Source organism: Primulina tabacum, chromosome 2 (genome assembly GCF_025594145.1).
Source record: "Primulina tabacum isolate GXHZ01 chromosome 2, ASM2559414v2, whole genome shotgun sequence".
NCBI lineage: Eukaryota > Viridiplantae > Streptophyta > Magnoliopsida > Lamiales > Gesneriaceae > Primulina > Primulina tabacum.
This window is the reverse complement of record NC_134551.1, coordinates 50,468,618-50,492,009: the sequence shown is the minus strand read 5'-3', so window position 1 is coordinate 50,492,009 and position 23,392 is coordinate 50,468,618. Positions and strand designations below refer to the sequence as shown.

The window sequence follows — 23,392 nt, the reverse complement described above, 5'->3', positions numbered from 1 at the left end:
GATGATAATAGTAATAATAATATTTTATTATAATTATAAAAATTAAATACCACAATATTAATTATGAAATCACGTAAGAATAATATAAAATTATATAATAAAATAATTGTTAAATTGTAATTATTATAATAATAACTTATTGAAGGACAAACATTTAATCAATAAAATACTATTTATAAAAGTAAAATTAAAATCGATCACTAACGTTAGTTAGTTATCATTAATATTGTATCAATATTTTAAATTTTACTATTTTTTAGTAATAATAAAAAATATTTTTTGAGTATTTTGAAATTTAATTAAAAAATTATTCAATAATTAAAAATAATTTTATTTTATTCATATTTCATTTTGTTGGTATCAATCATCTTAATAGAATAAGCATATCATTCTATTCTTATTCTCATTCCATTCTAAAGTTGATTACATACCTATTTTATTCTTGACTAAGCTTTTTGTGAGACGGTCTCACTAATTTTTATTTGTGAGACGGGTCAACCCTACCGATATTCACAATAAAAAATAATACTCTTAACATAAAAATTAATATTTTTTCATGGATGACCCAAATAAGAGACATGTCTCACAAAATATGACCCGTGAGAACGTTTCACATAAGTTTTTACCTTTATTCTTTTAGGTCATTTTTGTTATGATTGAATGAAATAATGTAAGAATAAAATGAATTTCGGAATAGAATGCAAATAAGAATAATATATTTATTCAGTTCTTATGATTAACATAAAAAAATAAAATGAAATAGAATACAATTATTTTTAATAATTAAATCATGTTATATTTAAAATATTCAATAATAATTCAAAAAATAAAAATGATATATATATATAGTTGGAAAAATTGGAATGTGTTAACCTAACCAACATGGTAAGAATGTCTATTTCCTTGTTTATGGGAATAAGTATTCTCGTTGGAATAAATATTCTCGTTCCAAAAACTATACCAAATAAAATAATGAAATGAAATTGAAAATGTTCATTTAATTTTCACGTCGTACAAAACATGCCCTTGCAATATACCAAGGATGTCTGCCATTTTAAAAATATGAATAAACAAAATTAACGTATCTTAGTCTGCACTGAACATTTCTTAATTTATTCAAAACAACAGGGCTTGATTGCAATTAATTAATTTCAACCACTATCAGATATAAATCAATTAAATTAATTAATACATTAAGTTTGGCAGCCAAATATTGCAAATTGGAGAGATGATTATATAATAAAAATAAATAAGATCACTAAAAGTTAAATTAAACATCTTGTGATAAAATATACGTTCCGTTACGTTTTGTTTAACTCCATCGAGTTTGGTTTAACGGTTGTTACCAAAATAGAATTTGCCTTGACCATTTTTCCAGCTGATTTGGTTGCACTTGGATTTACCAATTTGATTTAAAGCGAGATGTTTGATTTAAAGAAGTATTTGAGAGACATATTTCAAATAATCTGTATTTTAGGTGTATTTGAATCCACCGCAATATGAAGTGAGTTTAAAATTTAATACAATTTTTTCATACAAACAAGTCGAAGAATTTGAAATCAATAGATTTAAAATCCTTAATCTCAAATACGTCAATCTAAACACAACTTTAAATATGCTCGCGAAGTTTTAGGCTTAACATACATGCAATTTTAATATTGTTTCGTTCGACAAAATTTATCAAGAAAAATCATGTTTTATTTGGCTCCAATAAAAGTGGCACATTTCATTCTTATTCGGCAAAGAGTAGGTCTATTGTAAGATGGTGTCATATATCTTTATTCGTGAGATGAATCAATACTATTCATATTTACAATAAAAAATAATATTTTTTTATGCTTACAAAATTGACTCACAAGACTTTCTTCCCTATCAATTTTTGTATTCAACAAACTGATATCTTCTCATGGATTTGGTTAATTTGAGGCTACATTGAGAATAATACATGGACCGGAGATCCAATGGCTTAAAGGGAGCCAAATCATTCCTAAATATGTTCCAACGGCTGCACGCAGTTATGACAAAAACTTGTGTGAGACGGTCTCAGGGGTCGTATTTTGTGAGACAGATCTCTTATTTGAGTCATCAATGAAAAAGAATTACTTTTTGTGCTAAGATTGTTACTTTTTATTGTGAATATCGATAGGGTTGACTCGTCTCACAGATAAAGATTCGTGAGACCGTCTCACAAGAGACCTACTCCGCAACTATATGTACAAATAAATTTGGTGAAATAGATAATTGGTTTACGAAATTGTTCAACTTTGAATTTTTATCTATTAAAATAAATTTGGTAAAATAGTTTTTTGGTTTGTTGACTTATTTAATTTGGATTTTGGTCTATTAAATTTCAAATTCTGATTTCGATATATTAACTTTAATTCTAAACTAATTTGGTCCAACTATAAAGTGACATTGGAAAAATATCGATGTAACGTCGTAAAATGTTAACATGAAATCAAAAAAATGTTGATATGATGTTGGGTGCAATAATTGTCCTTGTTTGGTAGAGCGATCGAACCGTGGTGCTTGAACTGCTATGCGGTTTAAAAGATTTGAGTTGCACCATTACCACTAGCTATAACTTTTGGTAAAACGCTCGGTCCTACAATTGGTATCAGAGCCAAAGTCACGAATTCGATTTCCATTGATTACAAGGACTATAATTATAGGGAGGGAGATTGTTGGGTGCAATAATTATCTTTGCTTGGTAGAACGATCGAATCGTGATGTTTGAGCTGTTGTGCGGTTTAAAAGATTTGAGTTGTACCATTACCACTACCTATATCTTTTGGTAAAGTAGCAAACGCTAGATCCTACACTATGACATCATAAATTGTTAATTTGTCAGATATCACGTCATCAATTAAATCAAAATAACGAAAAATTAAAATTTGTAGTACACTCAGAGCCAAACTTGAGAAACTTATTCAACCAAAACACAGCTGGACAAATAAATAGAATAAAAAAGTCATTTCCCCCAAGTATTTGGTTAACATCTATAACACATCCACCTTGACGAAATTCTCTTTCGAGTCAAATAATCCTCCAATAACTCTCATACACAGCAGCGACACTTCTGAATCACACATTTTATCACTCAGATCACATTTTTAGATAATTTTAAATTGACCAAAAATGGATTCATCGTCGTCTCTAGATCAAGGAGTGAATGAATCTTTGTTGAAATCCCAAATACAAGATGCGGAGGTTAGCTCGGAGCTTGAGGGCATCCTTTCGGACACATCCTTGTCACGGCGCCGCCGCCTCCAGAAAGCCACAACACTCGAGCTCCGCTATCTATTCAGGCTTGCAGGTCCTGCGGTCGTAGTTTATCTGCTGAATAATATTGTTTCCGTGTCTTCCCAAATATTTTGCGGGCATCTCGGTAATCTTGAACTCGCTGCTTCTACTTTGGGAAACAGTGGCATCCAGCTTTTGACGTATGGAGTCATGGTAAATACTTTGAACCAATAAATTAGACTCTTAGATACACAGGAAAAAAGATTACTCATCGTTAATATTTAAAACAGACGTATCGCTATTTAGTATTTTGGAAAACGAAATTATTCTTTCCCTGACAAAAAAAAAGATAGATCGAATATATCTTTGTTTTTTTATAATTTTGAAGTGGTAAATTTCAGTTTTAGTCCATTGTCTTTGTTTTTTTTATAATTTTAAAATTGTCGGATTTCAGTTTTAGTCCATTGTCTTTGTTTTTTTTTTTTTTAACAATTTTAATCTAAATTTCATGTTTATGTAAGAGAAAACGGTTTTTTGTTCCTACGAGAGTGAGGATAAAATTCGATAACGAGGATTGAGATGATAAACCCGTCGTATTGTTATCCCTGATTTTTTTACACTGTAGATCCATATGTTTGGGTAGCTACTGAAAATGATTTTGCACAAATATATACATGTATTATAGAGTAGGTCTATTCTGAAACGGTCTCACGAATCTTTATCTGTGAGACGGGTAAATCCTATCGATATTCACAATAAAAATTAACACTCTTAGCATAACAAGTAATATTTTCAATGGATGACCCAAATAAGAGATCTGTCTCACAAAATACGATCCGTGAGATCGTCTAACACAAGTTTTTACATATATTATAACTAATGATTAATCTCTGCAAAGCAAGCATGCTGAATTTGATGGAATCAGGTTTTTTTTTTTTTTTTTTTTGCTTTTTAAAAAGATGAAACCATCGGGAGAGCATGTGATACACCAGTAAAATTTCAAAAAGATTTGTTCTTTGTCGTCTCACCTTTTTCCTACCTAACTGTTGATTGTTGATTGTTGAGTTAACACTCGATATCTTTTGTAAAAATGCAATACATTTTTATTTGAAATTTTTATTAATTTATATTGAAATTTATTTTAATTTTTTTTACAATAATTTGTAATATTGTTACCTTAATAAGGGATTAAATTTTTTAAAATTAATATACTATATATTACTTTTAGATCAACTAACATGGCTGATCATATATCTGACAACGAAGTCTCAAATTTGAGACCTGAGTATAAGATTCGAGTTTTAATTATAACAAATCCTAAATCACCAAGTTTAAAAAAACCAATAAACTAACATGAACCTGGAAAGAAAGGTGTAGTAAGTATGTCTGAAAAAACATAAAAGCATACCCTGAATCTAGTTTCAAATTTTATAGTGTTTAAAAAAGATTTTGTCTCCATCTCTGACTAGTATTTTAAATTTAATTGACTATTGAATCATGAGCTGTGTTCTATATATTATTTTTTTAAGGAGTTGTTTATATATTATTATTGTGTGCGACTTTTTTGGAATAAAAATATAAATTTACATTCCGGCTCACTTGTTTGGCTAATAAAGTGTACCGACTTTAATAACCCTCATAAATACATATTGCACTCGTGTCATCATACATGGAACATGGTGAGGATATGTTTGTCATTCTCGTCTCCGTCCTTGAATTGTATTACCCACCTCGTATCCATCTTCATCTTTGTTTCTTTCGGGTTTGAGGAAATCCTCGAAGAATCTGAACTCGCGAGGATCAAATCCATATCTCAGATAGTGTGTAAACGCGCATCTTATTCTATTTTTCGATGTTTTCTTTTATATAAATTTTCAGATTTTAATTATGAGATTCTATTTTTGCAATTTAATATGTTTTTTTTTTGTGTTTTTGTAGAAAAGGTTTAAAAGAAGGCTAATATAAAAAATGTTTTAAAGGTCATTTTTGGAACTGAAGGCTATTTTTAAGAATTAACTTACCTGAAGATTGAAATTGATTATAGTAGTCTAAGGAAGGTCATTTTAGAAAATCCCTCATTTTGTATTTATTTCAAAGGAAAAACTTGTGTGAGACGGTCTCACGGCTCGTATTTTGTAAGACAGATATCTTATTTGGGTCATCCATGTAAAAACATTACTTTTTATATTAAGAGTATTACTTTTAATTGTGAATATCGGTAGGATTGACTTGTATCACATATAAAGATTCATGAGACCGTCTCACAAGAGACCTACTCTATTTCAAATGCATAACATGAATTATCATGAATGAATTTATTTTTTCCTCGATTGCTTATTTTTCATAAACAATATAGACAGTAGATCATAGAATTAGATTTGAGGAAGACCACTGGTGCGGAGAACCAATTTTTTAAGAAAAATTATAATTTTTGTCATATAATTTGCAGGATTTTTTTTCATTTTTTGAAATACTCTCAATTAATTTACGGTTTTACACCACTAGTTCGCGATTTTTTTTTTCAATTTTAGTTTCTTTCACTTGATCGACGACATTACACCAAAAATGACTATATACGTGATACCGAAAACTGATGATATTGTACTGAAAATCACATGTCAACACTCGTTTTTCCTTTGAATCCTCTCAATGGGTATGCATGTGTTGTGTACTTACTCAATTTTTCCTTTGAATCTCCTCTATATGAGTAGCTCGGAATGGGAAGTGCGGTAGAAACCTTGTGTGGGCAAGCATACGGAGCGAACAAACATGAAATGCTCGGAATATATATGCAAAGATCAACAATCCTCCTTACGCTCACAGGCATCCCCCTACTGACCATTTACATATTTTCCAAGCAAATCTTGATCTTCCTCGGGGAATCAAAGACAGTCGCATCAGCAGCCGCGTTATTTGTGTATGGCCTAATACCTCAAGTCTTTGCATACGCTGCAAATTTCCCCATCCAAAAATTCTTGCAAGCACAGAGCATAGTGAACCCGAGCGCTTATATCTCGGCAGGAGCATTGGTTGTGCACCTTTTCTTGACTTGGCTCGTGTTGTATGTGTTGAATTGGGGACTGTTGGGTGCTGGTTTTGTACTTAGTCTTTCATGGTGGATTATAGTTGTGGGGCAGTTTGTTTACATTTTGGTATCAGACCGGTGTAAGGAGACGTGGACCGGGTTCAGTATGATGGCGTTTTCCGGGCTGTGGGGGTTCTTTAAACTGTCTCTTGCATCTGCTGTTATGCTGTGCTTGGAGGCTTGGTATTATCAGATTATAATGTTGATTGCTGGTTTGCTGCCTAATCCCGAAGTGACACTCGACTCTTTGTCTGTCTGGTAACCAAACAACAAACCAACTCTTCATTTCTCGGTTTTCTTTTATCATAAAAGTTTTTATATCCGAAAAATCCATGAAGCGATTTTTTTTCCCATTTATGAAGTAAAAATATTAATGAGTCTATGAAGTTATAAAATCCAAGTATCAAATAAGGGATGGGGAAAAATTGGTGCAATTAGAGTTGTCTAGTCGGATACTTTGCTAGCAGGATTCTTTTATTTGCACAATATATAAGGTCAAAGCCTTTCTGTAATTAAATAACATTGATTCATTTTTTGATTGGTAATATGCAAAACATATTCTCTGTTCTTTCTCCTACGACGTCCAACGAAGAACATCTTCTGCGTCAATGGAGTTTTCTCCTTTTCCTAATATGGTATCTGACTCTGAGCGCTAGGTCTCGCAACTCTGAATTCTGTTTTTGTCCTTGGCATCCGATTTCTTCCAATGGTGAAGGGAGCTCAGGCTGCAAACAATAATGCCTTTCTATAATTAAATGACATTCATTCATTTTTCAGATTTGTGATTTACAGAAGATACAATCTGTTCTTTCTCCTACAACGAAGAACCTCTGTATCAATGGAGTTTTCTTTCTTCTTAGTAGCCCCTCATGCTTCGTAATAAAATAGAGATTATATCATAGAAACATCCCTCTTGCAAGCACAAAGCATAGTGAACCCAACAAGCACAAAGACCTCTATGACAACTCCAGAATTTCCTTAATCTGAGTTAAAAGATCGTAAATTTCAATTTTTTTCCCTAATTGTTTAAGGTTCGTTTCTCTGTCGAAACAAACTTTATATGCGATGAGAATCAATTTATATAATTGTAATATAATGCATTATTTATAATGACCATCTTATTATATTCTTTCACACATTTACATTAATTAAGATCCACTTTAACGTATGAGAACAGCTACAAGACAAGAAGTGCGTACAGTTTACATGATTTCAATTTACATGCATGCAGTGTGACTATCCTCGGATGGGTGTTTATGGTGTCTGTGGGGTTCAACGCTGCAGCGAGGTTAGTATAAGTTTTTGTTTCTTTCGGTGGCTATTTAATTATTCGAAATCTAATTGAAGTGCGTTATTGATAGGAGAAATTGAAATCGATGCATGCTGTGGCATATTAGGAATCACGAGCGGGGCGGAGCCAGGAATCTGACGTTACCTGTGCTAGAATTTTAAACTCTAACATTCTTTAATATTTTAAATTAATCTACCGGGCTAATACCAAATTTATTCAAAATTATACAAAAATTTAAATATAAATTTTTTAAAAAAATTTTGGACCACCCGGGACCTCCACCCCTGATCACGAGGAAAAAAATTAAAATTGTCAAAAATTGAAATAAACAAAACCCGGGACCTCCGCCCCTGATCACGAGGAAAAAAATTAAAATTGTCAAAAATTGAAATAAACAAAATAGAAATGCGTCAATTTAAAATATCAAAATCTTAAGTAAACAAACATATATGACCAGATATTTTTGCACCTTGAACGTTGAGTTAATTAAGCATGTACTTTGATTTCTACTATTGGCACGTCCAGAACATTAGTAAATTTTAAAAATATGTATATAACTTATATTCTGTTGTTGCTTTGATTTGAATAAATAGTGTTAGGGTTAGCAATGAGCTTGGAGCGGGGCACCCGAAATCGGCTGCATTTAGTGTGTTGGTGGTGACCTTAACCTCTTTAATTATTGCATTCATGTTCGGCATCGTCTCCCTCGTGTTCCGTCATCAGCTCAGTTACGCCTTCACCTCTGGCCAAGTTGTTTCTGATGCTGTCTCAGATCTTGCACCATTTTTAGCTGGAGCCATTCTGCTTAATGGGGTTCAACCCGTTTTATCTGGTATGATATAGGCCTGCAGACGCTGCGCGCGACACACGCACGACACACACATATATGTGTATTATTGTATGTATTTGCTGACAATAATACATGAGTTACTTATAAAGGTGTCGCTGTTGGATGTGGATGGCAAGCATTTGTTGCTTACGTGAACATTGGTTGTTACTACATAGTTGGTATTCCAGTGGGCGCTGTTCTTGGCTTCAAATTCAACCTCGGTGCCAAGGTACGTACGTACGTTGCTACAAAGGGCAAATTCTACACTTCAAAAATTCTCCCATTATTCATTGGATTGTGGTATGGTAGGTTCTTATTTAATTGGGTGATAGGAATTGTAAGGGATGATTTATGTGCAGGGAGTATGGTTGGGCATGATGGGAGGGACAGCCATGCAGACCATAATCTTAATATGGGTCACCATTCGCACCGACTGGAATAAAGAGGTACTCGTTCTTTATTTTGCTAATTTAGAAAAGTACGATAAATCTGCCGAGACATAAATAATTATTATAAGGTTTTTTACATATTTACTGAAAATGATCTCATAATTTCTATTAATATGAAATAATCTATTAGTAATTATATTTTTTTACCTTAAAATAAAAATATAATTAATTTTTTTTCCCCTTAGAGTAAATTAATTTACACGATTTTTTAATTTTCATAAGAAGTTTTTTTTTAGTGATTTCTTAGAACTAACTCTTAATTAATTTTGAAAAGTTATAATTGATTTCATGTTTATTTCACAGAAACAAATATTTTAAGTGGCGTTTCTGTCCAATGGCAGATAAAATTTAAGGATGATGAAGTCAAACAAATTTAAAAAACTAAGGGACCATTTGTGAATTATACATTAATATTTTTATATGACGTTATTTATTATTATTATTATTATTATTATAAAATACACCATTATAATATCATATTTTGGAATATTCAGGTGGATAAAGCAAGGAGTCGATTGGACAAATGGACTGGCGTAAAGGAAGAAAATTGCGACAAATGACAAAAAAAAAAAAAAAATGCACGATTATAATGATTGTGCCTCAACATTTGATTTCTTATTGTTTCCTCCATTCAATTTCTCAGTACGTACCGCGGCAAAAACCAATAGTTCGGTGTCCACAAAATCTATTATGAGGAAACAAAATCTCCAGCAACAATCGATGTATCATTTTCCATCGCATTCCTAATTAATGAGTCGAAACTTCTTTTAACTTTTTATCATTGAGGCAAAAACTTGTGTGAGACGATATCACATATCGTATTTTGTGAGATATGTCTCTTATTCGGTTCATCCATAAAAAAATATTACTTTTTATGCTAAGAGTATTAATTTTTATTGTGAATATCGGTGAGGTTGACCTGTATCACATATAAATATCCGTGAGACCGTTTCACAAGAAATCTACTCTATAATCAATACGGTTGGTAAGTTTCTATTGGTGGTACAATGATCGCTGAACAAAAACAAAAACTTATGTTATTGCGTCATAAAAGTTTTCGAAAACATTCTTAATTATTTTAAATAAATTGTATATTGACATTTATCTAACGACTCTATACATAAAATGATACGTTGACATCATCGTTATATATAATGGTATAGACTGTGATTTATGACAATAATCCCAAGTCATTTCAAACATTCTTCTTTGTCGATTTTCAGAAACGGACAAATTATATCGCAAGAAAAAAATACACTACGATGTGATGTCTTAAAATTGTACATGAATAACATACGTCAGGTTGATTCGTGGACTTATTTGAGGTCGTTATCGAACACACATGATTTATTAAAGATCTTTTAAAAATTGCGTGGACAAACGAAGTTCGAACTATTTGGTATTCATGACAATTTCTTGAATAGTTAGAAAGTCTAATGTCTCGATCGTCTGTTAAAACTTAAACGTTCTCTTTCGGCTAAAAACTTGAACCTGAATATTATCACTTAATGTTCTTGGCGTGCACATTAACTATCAATTGTAAGAAAATATATATTAACATTTCATAAAAATTTAAACTAGGAAAAATCACATTTTTTAATTTGTTATGTAACTTGCATGTTTTCTATTTTCAGTAACGCTATTATCGGTCATTTTACTGTATGTCAACAAATTTGCACATTTTTTTTTTTATTTTAGTCATTTTTTGTGGGAGTGCTGACGTGACAATGCTAAATGAAATGACGATGCGTCATCGAGAAATGGTGATGTGTCGTCACTGAAAATTGATGACATGACACCACAGACAGCACACATCTAAAAATGAATAAATTAGAAAAAATACTTGTTAGTGAACTAAGACCATAAATTGACTGATAACAAGATCGAAAGTAAAAAAAAAATCAAATTAAAAGACCAAATGTAAATTTATAAAAAAAAATATAAGGTTGTTTCGGTATAAAACGATATATAAAATTTTCTTATACTGTATTTTCCATATGAAATATGATTTATAATTTTTGATATAATAGGGTATATGGTACCGCCCCTGGTAACAAACATCCGGCCTAAAATGTGACTTTGTTCGGTTAATTTAATAATCAATCATTGAGATTCCACGTCAAAACGATCGTAATACATGCAATCATTTAATTATATTGCAATGGTTATAGTTTATTAAACACGACATTTTGGAGGGTATTTTCTTCAATATCTCTTGCTTCCGATTAGATTCTAAACTAATGGAAACCAAGACAATTAAATCGCAACTTGTAATAGTATTCTTGGTCAGCATTTGCTCGGCCGCAGCTATTCTCGACGACGAATCTTCCCTTCTAGCCGTCATGGCTCGCTTGACACCAAACTCCATATTGGCTAAAAATTGGTCACGAGGTACCGATTTTTGCCACTGGATTGGGATCACTTGCAGTCCAAGGCACCTTAGAGTCACGGGATTGGATCTTTTCGACATGGGTTTAGAAGGTACGATAGCACAAGAAATCGGGAACCTCTCCTTTCTGACGTACCTGGACGTCAGTAACAACAGCTTCTATGGCCAAATACCAGACGAGATGGGGGGTTTGAGACGCCTTCGTGTGTTGAGAATGGCCAACAATCAGCTTAATGGTCAGATTCCGCTTAGTTTCGGATCTCTAATCAATCTTGAAAGGCTTAATTTGTCAGTAAACCTTCTCAGTGGTGCAATACCGTCGAGTGTATTCAACCTTTCCGCGCTGAAAGAAATGGATCTTCTAACGAACCAGTTATCTGGGACACTGCCTTTGGATATTTGCGATAATCATTTACGAAACCTGCAAATTTTACGTCTTAGAGATAATCAAATTGGTGGGGAAATTCCAAATAGTCTATGCAACTGCGTACAACTCCAGAAACTAGATCTCTTTACCAACAAATTCACTGGAAGCATACCAATGGCAATAGGAAACTTGTCACAGCTCCAGTTCCTAGTTGTAGGACGAAGTGCGCTAACGGGTATGTCAAAAAATACAAGAAATTATTTCAGAAAGGTTTTCATATGTGAAAAAGGGATGATATATGTTTCTAAAGTTTTTTATATCTTAGAAACCACACAAAGTTAGAGGATTTTTTAAAGAGAAAATTATATTTTTTTGTCAAACTCTCGATAAATCTACAGCTTTAGTCTGCTATATGGTTGCAACGAAAAATGATGATGTACGTGCAGGGCGAAACCAGGATTCAAAAGTATATAGGCTGGTTCCGACCCGTGTTACACAATAATAGTAATATAGGTGAAGATTATGTTACTTTCTAAAATATAAAAAAAAAAAAAAACAAAGCTTTTTTAAGTCTAATTCTATTGTCCAATAAAATTTTATCAGAAATTAATAATATTTATATCTTTATAAACTTTATTAGAAAATTTAATAATATTAATTTTTTTTAATAAAAGTTAGGCTTGTTCGGTTAATCAAAATTTTATATTAAGAATTAAAACCAAACTGAACTAACCGATATTTTAAAAAATTAAAATCGAACTTTCGAATAAACCAAACCATTTTTCAAATTAATTCAGTTCGCTCAGTTGTTTTAGTTGAAACCAATATTTGGTCACCTATAAACTGTAATTGATGTATGGCCCTTACTTGTCGATGCCTGCTTTTTTTGTTTAAAAGTAATTTGATATTTTTTTATTCTCCGAGTTGTCTAACTAGAAAAAAATTTCAACAAATAATTATTTTTCAAATCTCATAATTATTAAATTTTCGGTTATTCTAATCAGAAAAATTGCAATACAAGCCAATAATAATTGCAACATCAATAATTCTCAAATATCTCAACAAATTGATTCTTTTTCCCAAAATTCGCACCAATAGATTTTCGGCTAAAAAATTAAACTATAAAATTCATATAGATCATAAGTCAATATTATAGCAACTCAAATAATCACACTTAATAATCAACGTAATTTTAGAGTTGCTGAATTTTACCTCAAATTCACATAATTTCAGAATACATGACAATAAATCAACCAATAAACGCGAATGAAATGTGATTTGTATTTATTGTTCTATTTTTAATTTTTTAACATGAGGCTGAAAAAATTAAAAATTTAAAACTAGTATATATATATATGAAATGACTAAAATTTAAAAAATAAAAATACAAATTAATGAAATAAGATTGTGAATCGATTGATAACATGATCAAAAAAGAATAATATACAAGTTTTATAACCAAGAATGTAATTTTTCTATTTATGAGGATAAGAACTAAATTTTAATAATTTCCCGATAATTTAGACATCTTACACCGAGAAATAACTATGTTAATCATTAAATTTGATTCACACAATGAGGCACCATTTGGCAAGCTCGTACGATGTTATGAAGAATGATGTCATGTACAATACCATATATATATATATATATATATATATATGCAGGCACTATTCCATCATCAATTGGCAATTTGTCAAATTTGGTGACACTGGTGATCAGGGATACCTCTATTCAAGGAGAAGTTCCTGTCGAAATTGGGCGCTTACGGAGTATAAAATGGTTGGATTTGGGAGAAAACATGCTGCACGGTGATATACCGCAATCCATCTTCAATCTCTCAACATTGCAAATACTTTCGCTTCTCAAGAATCAGTTATCCGGACACCTCCCTTCTTCCATAGATGAAGATCTTCCAAATCTTGGAGGTCTATATCTGGGCCGTAATCGAATCAATGGAACGATCCCAAATTCGATCTCGAATATCTCAGGATTAGTGGCTCTAAGTGTCTCTAACAATTCTTTCAGTGGACTCATTCCCGTTACTCTCGGGAATTTACGCCTGCTACAAGTGCTAGACTTGGCAGAGAATTATTTCACCTAATGATCTGTCCATACCCGAACAAGAATTTATTACTCCTCTGACAAAATGCGAGAATCTGGAGTTATTGCAGTTTCCCATTAATCCCATAACAGGAATGCTACCGAAATCCTTAGGCTCGAACAATCTATCTGCATCACTTGTGAAATTTTACGCGTTTTCTTGCAGAATAACCGGCACGATCCCGGATGAAATCGGTAATCTAAGCAGCTTGACTGTGATTAGCATTGGAGATAATTACTTCACGGGAGTTATTCCGGAGACTTTACAGCATTTAAGCAACTTGCAAGTGATTGATGTTTCCATCAATACGCTGGTGGGCCCCATTTCCCAGAGCTTTTGCAACCTGAGAAATATTTCTCGAGCATCTTTTTCGGCTAATAAGCTATCTGGACAGCTACCCAATTGTTTAGGAAGCCTTCCTTCCCTGCAAATGATCGATGCTGCGGACAATGCCTTCAATTCTAATATACCGTCCACTTTTTGGTTAAATAAGGCAATTCAGAGCCTGGATTTATCTAACAACTTCTTTGATGGTTTACTGACTGAAGAAATGGGAAAAATGGATAGCTTGGCAGATTTACGTTTGAATGGAAATAAACTCTCTGGGAAAATTCCAACAAATATTGGAAATCTTCAAAGCTTAAGCTATGTATCACTGTCGGATAACAAGTTCAATGCCTCCATACCCGATTCATTTGGCAAGTTAAAAGGCTTGCAATACTTGGACCTGTCCGTCAATAGTCTATCCGGTTCAATCCCAAAGTCATTGGAGACACTTGTATATCTTAGTTACTTCAATGTTTCTTTCAACGAACTCAGCGGTGAAATTCCAAATGGAGGGAATTTCGTGAACTTCACAGCCGATTCTTTCAGAGGTAATATAGAGTTGTGTGGAGCTTCCCGATTCAATGTCCCCCAGTGCAAATTGGATAGTATTCCTAAAGCTTCAAGAAACAATAGGCTTTTGAGATATATACTGCCACCGATAGCTTTACTTATAGTTGTTGCAGCCATGTTTTTTATAAGCTTGTTTCTAAAATATCGTGGTGAAAGATCATTGCTTTCAGCGCTGTCCAACTTGCCTCTAGGCCCTAAGCACGAAAGGATTTCGTATCGTGAAATTCTTCGAGCCACAAGAAACTTTGACCCGGAAAATTTGATAGGAAGTGGCGGCTACGGATCGGTGTACAAAGGATTCTTTCCTAATGAGAAAACGTATGCTATCAAGGTTTTCAATCAAGACATGCAGTGTGCACTTAAGAGCTTCGACACTGAGTGTCAAGTCATGCGTCGCATTCGGCACCGAAACATAGTCAAAATCGTTACAAGTTGCTCCAATATCGACTTTAATGGCGTTGGTGATGACATATATTTCTAACGGCAACCTTGACAGATGGCTTTATTCTCCTGAAAAGTCCTTGAGCATTGGTCAAAGATTGGAGATAATGATAGATGTGGCATGTGCGATAGAGTATCTACATATTGGTTATTCATCACCAATCGTTCATTGTGATTTGAAGCCTAAGTAATATCCTCCTGGATGAAGACATGGTTGCGTACATAGGCGATTTTGGCATCGCTAAACTCCTATCAGAAGATCATAGGATGGCACAAACCAAGACTTTGGGCTCCATTGGGTACATGGCACCAGGTAAGGCTTTTCTCATTGAATTTTTAGTTAGTTGTTTTCGATTCTCGAAGTGGGCCAAGTTCATTTCACTCGTTTTCTTTGGATGTTAGAGTACGGATCAACAGGCATAGTATCGACAATGGTGGATGTTTACAGCTACGGGATTTTGTTGATGGAAACATTTACAAGAAAGAAGCCAACAGATGAGATGTTTTTTGGAGAGTTAACCTTCAAGAAATGGGTTTCCGAGTCATTTCCCAATGCTGTAATACGGATTAGTGATGCTAATTTGCTGAATACAAGTGAAGAATCCGTGATAGTTAAATATGAAAATTGCTTGAGATCAATCATGGGGCTGGCTTTAGAATGCACAACGGATTTACCTGCAGGGAGACCCAATATGAAAGATATTGTAGCAAAGATGAACAAGATCAAGATTGAAGTTCTTTGCTAGTTAGATCATAACCGGAGGAAGAGTTAAATAATTATGTGTTCATGTTTTTTACGTTCTTAGTTGGATCCTTGTTGATACTCATGTTTTGCTTGTGAGGTTAAATAAGAACTAATGTTAATGTTGTTGGATGCAATAATTGTCTTTGTTTGAAGATCGATCGAGCCGTAATGTTTGAGTTGTTGTGCGATTTAACAGATTTGATCAAGTTTCGCCGTTACTCTTATCTATAGTTTTTAAGTATATTTAAACTTAACTAGATAAATGAACGTGCGTTGCACGTAGAGAAATATAGATAATTTGTATATAATAATCTTATTTAAATATGTTGGAATTATTTTTGCAATAAGAATAACTATTAATAGATTAATAAATAATTATTTGGTAACAAATAAAATCATGACATTTTCTTGTCTTTGATTTGAAGGCTCCCTGAAATCTTTTTTAGCCATCTATTTTTATCTTCTTAGCTCTTTTTTTGTAGGCGTCAATTGGTTCATCATCTCGAATCTCTATTTCATCTTCATCTTCATGGATCTTTATGTTTCTGTTGATGCTTAATTCATTTGACTTTTCTACCTTTGACGGTACATTGCTTTGTTTAGTTTGCTTGATAATCTTCCGAGATCTCCGTTTCCTGATATTGACATTTGTTGTTGGATAATTGTCATGTATCTCAATAACTTTTTGCCACAATCTTTAACACTCCATCACATATTTCTACTGAATTATCCAACTTGAACAAGAATGTGTGGAGCTTGGTTGACTTAATTAGCAGATCTTTATATGGGTTATTTGGTAAATTTTGCATTGCAAATTTTTATTGTTAGATTGAAAATCTAAATATTTTATTTATGTAGATATAAAATCATTTGTTTTTTTTTATACCTGGTCATGAATTTGAATGAAATCTTCAATAGAACATCCAACAAAAGATGGCGCAACTTTTCCAAATAATGTTATTCTTACCGTCTCATTCCCATCTTCAATTGTGATTGTTATTCTATACCTGCAACATAAAGAAGTAAAGTAGTGATCATCTCTTTTTTTTTTACTGTGATCTAAAACTTGGGTTGGGTATTGGTATTTTTTATTATCTTGGAATGATCTTAATTGGATAGTTGATGCAATTGGCACAACTTGCTTTGTTGTTTGTTTTTGTAGCAGCTTGGAAACAATGATCACATGTTTCATACCATGGAGTAGCTTTGTTTTCGATTTCCTTTATCTTGCTCCGTATCAAATGTAGTTGTTCTATGTAAAAATAAGAAGCATTTCGAATCTTGGTTTAGTTTGAATGTTAGTTGTTAAAACTTTTAATATTTAGCATGGGCAAATTATCTGGTTTTTGTTTTGTATCATTTTAGTAATTAAAACTATTAAGATTCATAAATAGTAAATGCAGTACATCCGTCAACATAGCTCGGTTTTTTGTTACATCATCTAATGTCACTTGTTTGGCGTTTATGAGTGTCTTCGTAACCCAAAGTTCTTTTAACTTGTCTTGTTTTTGGTCTGCATCCAACCTACAAATTTATTATAAATAATAGTCTTTAATCATTCATATATTATAATAAACAAAATTTCCAGTGTTTTTATCTAGTTTCTAACATCATTTTATATATTTAAAAAGAAAGCTGTCATGCTAGAATAATTTTTGTAAATAAATAAGTAAGTTCATACAATTTATACAATGAAATGTATAACTCAAAAATACGAAGAGTTAGAAATTCAGAAATATTATCATGTTTGTATTTTTTTGGTGATGTCACATAGTGGGTTAAGAATCATTGCAGTTGTAGGCGTAGTTTGTAAATGTTGTGCATCTGTTTCATTTTTTCGATTTACACCACACATTAGTCATTTTTGCTAAAAAAAAAACATTTAGTAAATGAAGAAAGAAAGTTTGTTTTACAACATACTGAGAAATATGACTTCTATTTTCAGTTGGAAAAATTATTTATTCAAGATAAGGGAACTTACGCAGAACTTCTTTTGCATTCATGATATTGGCGAGTTCGTCAAATCCCTTGAATTTAAATATTTTTTTTGTAAATTCAGCTCAAATTTGGGGTTGACATTTGAATATCTGGAGTCTATGCATTTGATAAGAGAGTTGTATATTGTATACAACTTATTGGTTTCCAATAACTTGCGAAAATATTAATTGACATTTGAGAAAATCAATCCATGAATCATTGTACCCTGTTTTTTGCAAAAAAAAAAAAAAAAGTAAGCAAGATTAATTTGATGGTAAAATACGTGAGTATGAATATTAAACTTGACGCAAAAGTAAACTTATATATGTCTGTTTTAATTTTTTTCAAAGTTAAAGAAATGAGCCTATGCTGAGAAATAATATTTTTTATTACTATGATGGTGAAATTATGTTTTTACATAGTTTTGAGGTATATATATATATATATATATATATATACATTTTAGTTATAGTAAAACTTAGAAATATAAAATATAATAATTATCAAAAACAAAAAAGAAATATAAAGGCTAATTATTTTCATATGAAATATATAATATTACAAAATAAAATGAAATTATTTATTATCTAATTAAGTTTTATTATTTTGTTGGTTTAGTTTTGACAAATATATCCTTACTTGAACAATATAAACTTTATTTTTAATATTTATATGCGAATAAAAAAATAATTTGCATCTCATTTTGATTCAATTTCTTTTCAAATTTTTCAGTTTGGATTTATGGTTTTTTCGAGTCACATTGAAAGTTAACATCCCTATATCAAAATCAGTTATTTGCTGATACATTTTGAACTATGTCGTATCTAATTTTTATGATGAAAACAAAAAATAAATATATTGCACTTAAAATATTTTTCACATAGAAATGTTTTTGCTAACTAAAAATTTAAATTTTTTTAATCACTTTTTGTGCTTCATATATAAATTAATTTATATGTAAAATAATTAAATGAAGAATCAATTATTAATTTTTTAACAGTGGTTCAACGTTTATGAGACAAAAAATGGTAATATAAGATAATTTTAAATGATCGTACTCTATGTTAAATAAAAATATTATAAATTAGTTTGAACATCAAATTTGTTGAGGGAAAAATAATTTGGTCGATCTGATTTAGTTGATATTTTCTTGTAGAAACGTTAATTATCAAATTATAATTGAATGTTTTTTATGAAAAACTGGTTGAAAGTAGTATTTTAATCAAATTGATTAAATAAACTAATTATTGTTTTTTTCCATTTTTTATGTAATTATTGTGGAGTGTATATATAATTCGCGAATTTTTAAAGAACTAAAAGAATAAAATAAAATTTGTGATAATTTGTGTTATGCAGTTTTACATAAAAAGATACAATAATAAATCATCGCTGTAAAATTTCAATAATGAAGATGACATCGTTTCTAGAGTAGATTGTTTGAATGATAAAAATCATATGAACAGAAGATATCTACTTTTAAAACACAACTTTAATATCATATGTGTATGTAAGTTTTCAACTTCAGAAATCAAACTACTATTCTAATTTTTAAATTGTCATTTTCATCAACTAACAAAAAGTTTTTTTAATAAATTGTCGCTGAAAAAAATCAACGAAATGTGGTATACAGAATCAAAATGCATACTGCTTCCAACTTCCAAGTGATCATAATCGATCAAACATGTAGAAAACATAATATAAGCATTGTGAAATGAAACATGAATCTATCATATCAATATTCCACCAAAGAATTGAACCAGAATATTAAATCTATCATATCAATATTCCACCAAAGAATTGAACCAGAATATTAAAACAAGCCCATCAAGCACTTCTCACAGAAGATTAATTTGATGGTAAAATACGTGAGTATGATTGTGTTTGTAAATTTCAGAATACAAATAACTATAGGTACTATAACATATGTCACTGGAAATGTTTTTTTTTTTTAGTGAAAAAGAAGTTGAGATGTTTAACAATTATTTACTGTTGTGCAACAATTTGATGATAAAAATGAGGTGATCAAATATGTATATATAAAAGTGAGTGAAAGAGAAAGTGTACATGCATGAAAATGAGTGAAAGAGTCAATTAAATAAATACAAGGATAACCAAAACAAGCCCATCAAGCACTTCTCAGAGAAAGATTAATTTGATGGTAAAATACATGAGTATGATTGTGTTTGTAAATTTCAGAATACAAATAACTATAGGTACTAACATAAGTCACTGGAAATGTTTTTTTTTAGTAAAAAGAAGTTGAGATGTTTAACAATTATTTACAGTTGTGCAACAATTTGATGATAAAAATGAGGTGGTCAAATATGTATATATAAAAATGAGTGAAAGAGAAAGTGTACATGCATGAAAATGAGTGAAAGAGTCAATTAAATAAATACAAGGATAACCAATTAAAGATGAGAAAAAAAATGATACAAATTTAATGATGACAACTAATTAATGAGGACAATAGAGTAAAATCACAATTCAATCCGTATATTTATATAAATATAGATTCACCTTCAGTAATTTAAGTAAAAAATAATATTTGAGTTGACTTGATTTGATTATGTCTTTATTGAATATATAAAGAATTATATAGAGCATCTTAATAATTATTCATTAATATTTACACACAAAAATCCAACAAGATATTTTTCCTCGATCTAAAAGATTTATCACACCCACTATTCATTCTAAAAATCCAATTTATAAAATTTTATATTAATTTTCCCAAATTGCATTTATTAACTTTATTTTAGAAACAACCATTAATGTTTGATGGTCAGTTTATCATGAATTAATTAATAAATAATAAATTTATAAAAGAATAAACCAAATTAGCATATAATCAGTTATGTTGTTCAATTATATTAATAAAGTGTATATGAAATACATTCAATCAATAATCATATATAATTCTCGTAGTCTACATTTGATATAAAACAAATTAATTTTCTTATAAAGGAATAAATCAAAATGAGTGGTAATTAAAAATGTTAAAAGTAAAGGTTTAAAATTTATGGCAACAAAGTTTTTGTATTGAAGTATTCTAACTATTTTGAATTTTATAGCGAATTATTTATTAATTTTTCATAGTATTTGGAACAAATCTTACAATGACATCAAACTCTTTCCACGTGTGACGCACGTGTATTTTACTACTGTTACAAAAATCACTACCAAGGGGAAAAAAATGAATGTAACATAGTTGTGAGAATCGACATTTTTAATGTGCTAACCACTGCCACCAGAACCATATTTCTTGCCAAAGGCAAGGAGCTGCAATCTGTCGTAACCAGATAGCACACCAGCACCAGCAATAGCTCGTAGGATGTTAGCTCCGGCCCCCTTAAATAGGGACTTAGGTCCTTCTTTCTTGATGATCTGGGAGAATGCATCAATGGAGCTCTTATATTTGACAGCCTCCCCGGAAGTCATCATCATCCTTCTACGCACCGTATCGATTGGGTAAGCAGCTAAACCAGCACCATTTGTCACAGCCCATCCCAGCAAGAAACTTGCCAAGAAACTATCCTGTAGATATTAGAATACAAAATCCAGTTTCAAGACATTTAACTCACAAAACAAAATGTGATGCGTGCTAAAAAATGTGAATAATTGAAGCCTACTAACCTGCAACGAGCCAACAAGAACAACAGGCTTTAAAGAGTCATAGAGGCCAAAGTAAAGACCACGATAAACTACAATTCCAACGCAAGAGATGTTAAATCCGCGATATAGTCCAACAATGCCATCCGATTGAAGCGTTTTCCTGTAAACATCAATCAAGCCATTGAACTGCCTTTCACCACCTGTTTTTACAGCCTTGGCATCGTTTGTCAACCTCGTTCGGGCATAATCAAGGGAGTACACAAACAGAAGGGACGTCGAACCAGCAGCACTACCCGATGCCACGTTCCCTGCAAACCACTTCCAATAACCATCCTTGTCTTTCTTGAAGTTAATCAGTCTCTTGAAGTGATCTTTGAAAGCGAAGTTAAGGGCCTGCAGATACACGCGAAACTAGAGATATAGTGCATGTTTTTCGGATCAATATTGAGAAAAGGTATATAAAATTATTACAAAAACTTCTCAAGAAACAAGGGGTACGGTACTCAGGCGCTCTCGGAATTGGGTCATCACTTGATCCTACAATTAATATTACGCACGTCCAGCCCCTGCTCCAACCCAGGAGCCAGGTGTTTTGGTTAATTAATGTAGTAAATTATTTACTTTTGGCATAACAATAAGTATTCGGTCATATTCTAATGCTCTAAGATTCCATGAAGATTGTAGCTATGAAGATAACATGAAGCAGCTAATTAAGAGAGCAAGAGGAAAGCCATGACTTTGTCAATATATTAACCTGTGTAGGAAAGTATCTGATCACATTAGTATTATTGCCTCTCCAAAGAGATAGGACACCTTCATTCCTGATATTTCTTGCGAAGCAGTCCGAAATTCCCTTGTATGGTTCAGACAGCCTCCCAGCTTTGATCATCTCATCCTGATTCTGAATTAGCAGTTTCACTCTCTCAATCGGAGCAGCCACGGTTTTTGATACAGCACCAGACACACCTCCCATTAAAAACTCCGTCATAAAAGTGGCTAACCCCTTATCTTTCTCCGCTGGAGCCCGTATAAGAAAAGATTGAGCATGTACCTTTTGAACTACAGATGGATATAGCGTACCATCCACCATGTTTTCTACTTAATATGCGAACCTGACAAGATCCTAGAAACAAAAACAATTAGAAAAGGTTAGAAAAAGCAAACAAACTATATTATCTACAAGCTAGTTTGAACTAATATCAAGATATAAACAGCATGACATAGGATCAAACTTGAAAATTAATTCAATGCATGTAAGAAGAACAAGAGAGGATATTCAGGTACCTGATTCGTTAATTGACGAATCCTTAAGCTGAATATTTATCAATATATATAATATAAACCAGTCAATTCGAACCGCAATACTTTTCTTAGCCGCCGATTTGAATTTTCTGTTGAATTTCTCGACCCACGATTCATATCTATCGATGAGTTAAGTTGAAAGTGTGAGAATGAAATCTTGCGTTATTTAATTACAAGGACAGCTATGCAATTAATTTATAATGATTAAATCATATTATAATGCAAATCATAACATTTAAATTTGAATAATGTTTTAATATGATGTAATATAATATTCTACCCCAACTAAACTGGAAAATACAAGTCAAATTTGATATCATGAGGATTCCTAATTGGACACGAACACTTCGCCTGCGTTGACTGTCATTTCCTATTTGGTTTCTTCATTTTTCTAGAATAAACCTGCTCACCTTCCTCATATTGTTAAAGGTTCGAGAAATAGTTAATACTAGCAATCGAGGCACAGACGATGTCTGTGCGGCGTTGTACATGAATATTAAGTATAACATGTCTAATAACAAGTATGCTAAGAGGTAACATTGTGCAAAAATTGAATAAAATTAAAAAATAGTAAGTGCATCTTGGTGCAGAATTGAAACGACATAACTATTGATAATATTAAATCGTACACAAAATTGAAATAATTTTCATGACATGT

The 23,392-nt window shown here is 31.7% G+C and overlaps 2 protein-coding genes and 1 pseudogene across 2 annotated transcripts; 2 read left to right on the top strand and 1 right to left on the bottom strand.

Moving 5' to 3' along the window:
* The first annotated feature begins 2,974 nt into the window (after positions 1-2,974).
* Positions 2,975-9,670, top strand: LOC142535796 (protein DETOXIFICATION 40-like). Its single transcript, XM_075641849.1, has 7 exons — positions 2,975-3,456; positions 5,955-6,586; positions 7,560-7,616; positions 8,213-8,451; positions 8,559-8,677; positions 8,808-8,894; positions 9,392-9,670. Exons 1-7 carry the CDS (start codon positions 3,139-3,141, stop codon positions 9,455-9,457), a joined length of 1,518 nt encoding a protein of 505 aa, XP_075497964.1. The 5' UTR covers positions 2,975-3,138; the 3' UTR covers positions 9,458-9,670.
* A 1,434-nt stretch (positions 9,671-11,104) lies between these two features.
* On the top strand, positions 11,105-16,036 carry LOC142535776 (uncharacterized; annotated as a pseudogene).
* A 4,837-nt stretch (positions 16,037-20,873) lies between these two features.
* On the bottom strand, positions 20,874-23,032 carry LOC142535766 (ADP,ATP carrier protein, mitochondrial-like). The gene is made up of 4 exons (XM_075641844.1): positions 22,717-23,032; positions 22,187-22,555; positions 21,454-21,825; positions 20,874-21,354 (listed from the first exon to the last, which is right to left on the bottom strand). The coding sequence occupies exons 2-4, from the start codon at positions 22,520-22,522 to the stop codon at positions 21,055-21,057; spliced, it is 1,008 nt and encodes a 335-aa protein (XP_075497959.1). The 5' UTR covers positions 22,523-22,555; positions 22,717-23,032; the 3' UTR covers positions 20,874-21,054.
* Between the last annotated feature and the right edge of the window lie 360 nt (positions 23,033-23,392).

Coding starts and splice junctions, on each gene's coding strand:
- LOC142535796 (XM_075641849.1), top strand. CDS start 3,139: ATGGATTCATCGTCGTCTCTAGATCAAGGAGTGAATGAATCTTTGTTG. Junction 8,678..8,807: donor AATTCAACCTCGGTGCCAAG/GTACGTACGTAC, acceptor ATTTATGTGCAG/GGAGTATGGTTGGGCATGAT. Junction 8,895..9,391: donor GCACCGACTGGAATAAAGAG/GTACTCGTTCTT, acceptor TGGAATATTCAG/GTGGATAAAGCAAGGAGTCG.
- LOC142535766 (XM_075641844.1), bottom strand. CDS start 22,522: ATGGTGGATGGTACGCTATATCCATCTGTAGTTCAAAAGGTACATGCT. Junction 21,826..22,186: donor TCAGATACTTTCCTACACAG/GTTAATATATTG, acceptor GTGTATCTGCAG/GCCCTTAACTTCGCTTTCAA. Junction 21,355..21,453: donor TTCTTGTTGGCTCGTTGCAG/GTTAGTAGGCTT, acceptor TAATATCTACAG/GATAGTTTCTTGGCAAGTTT.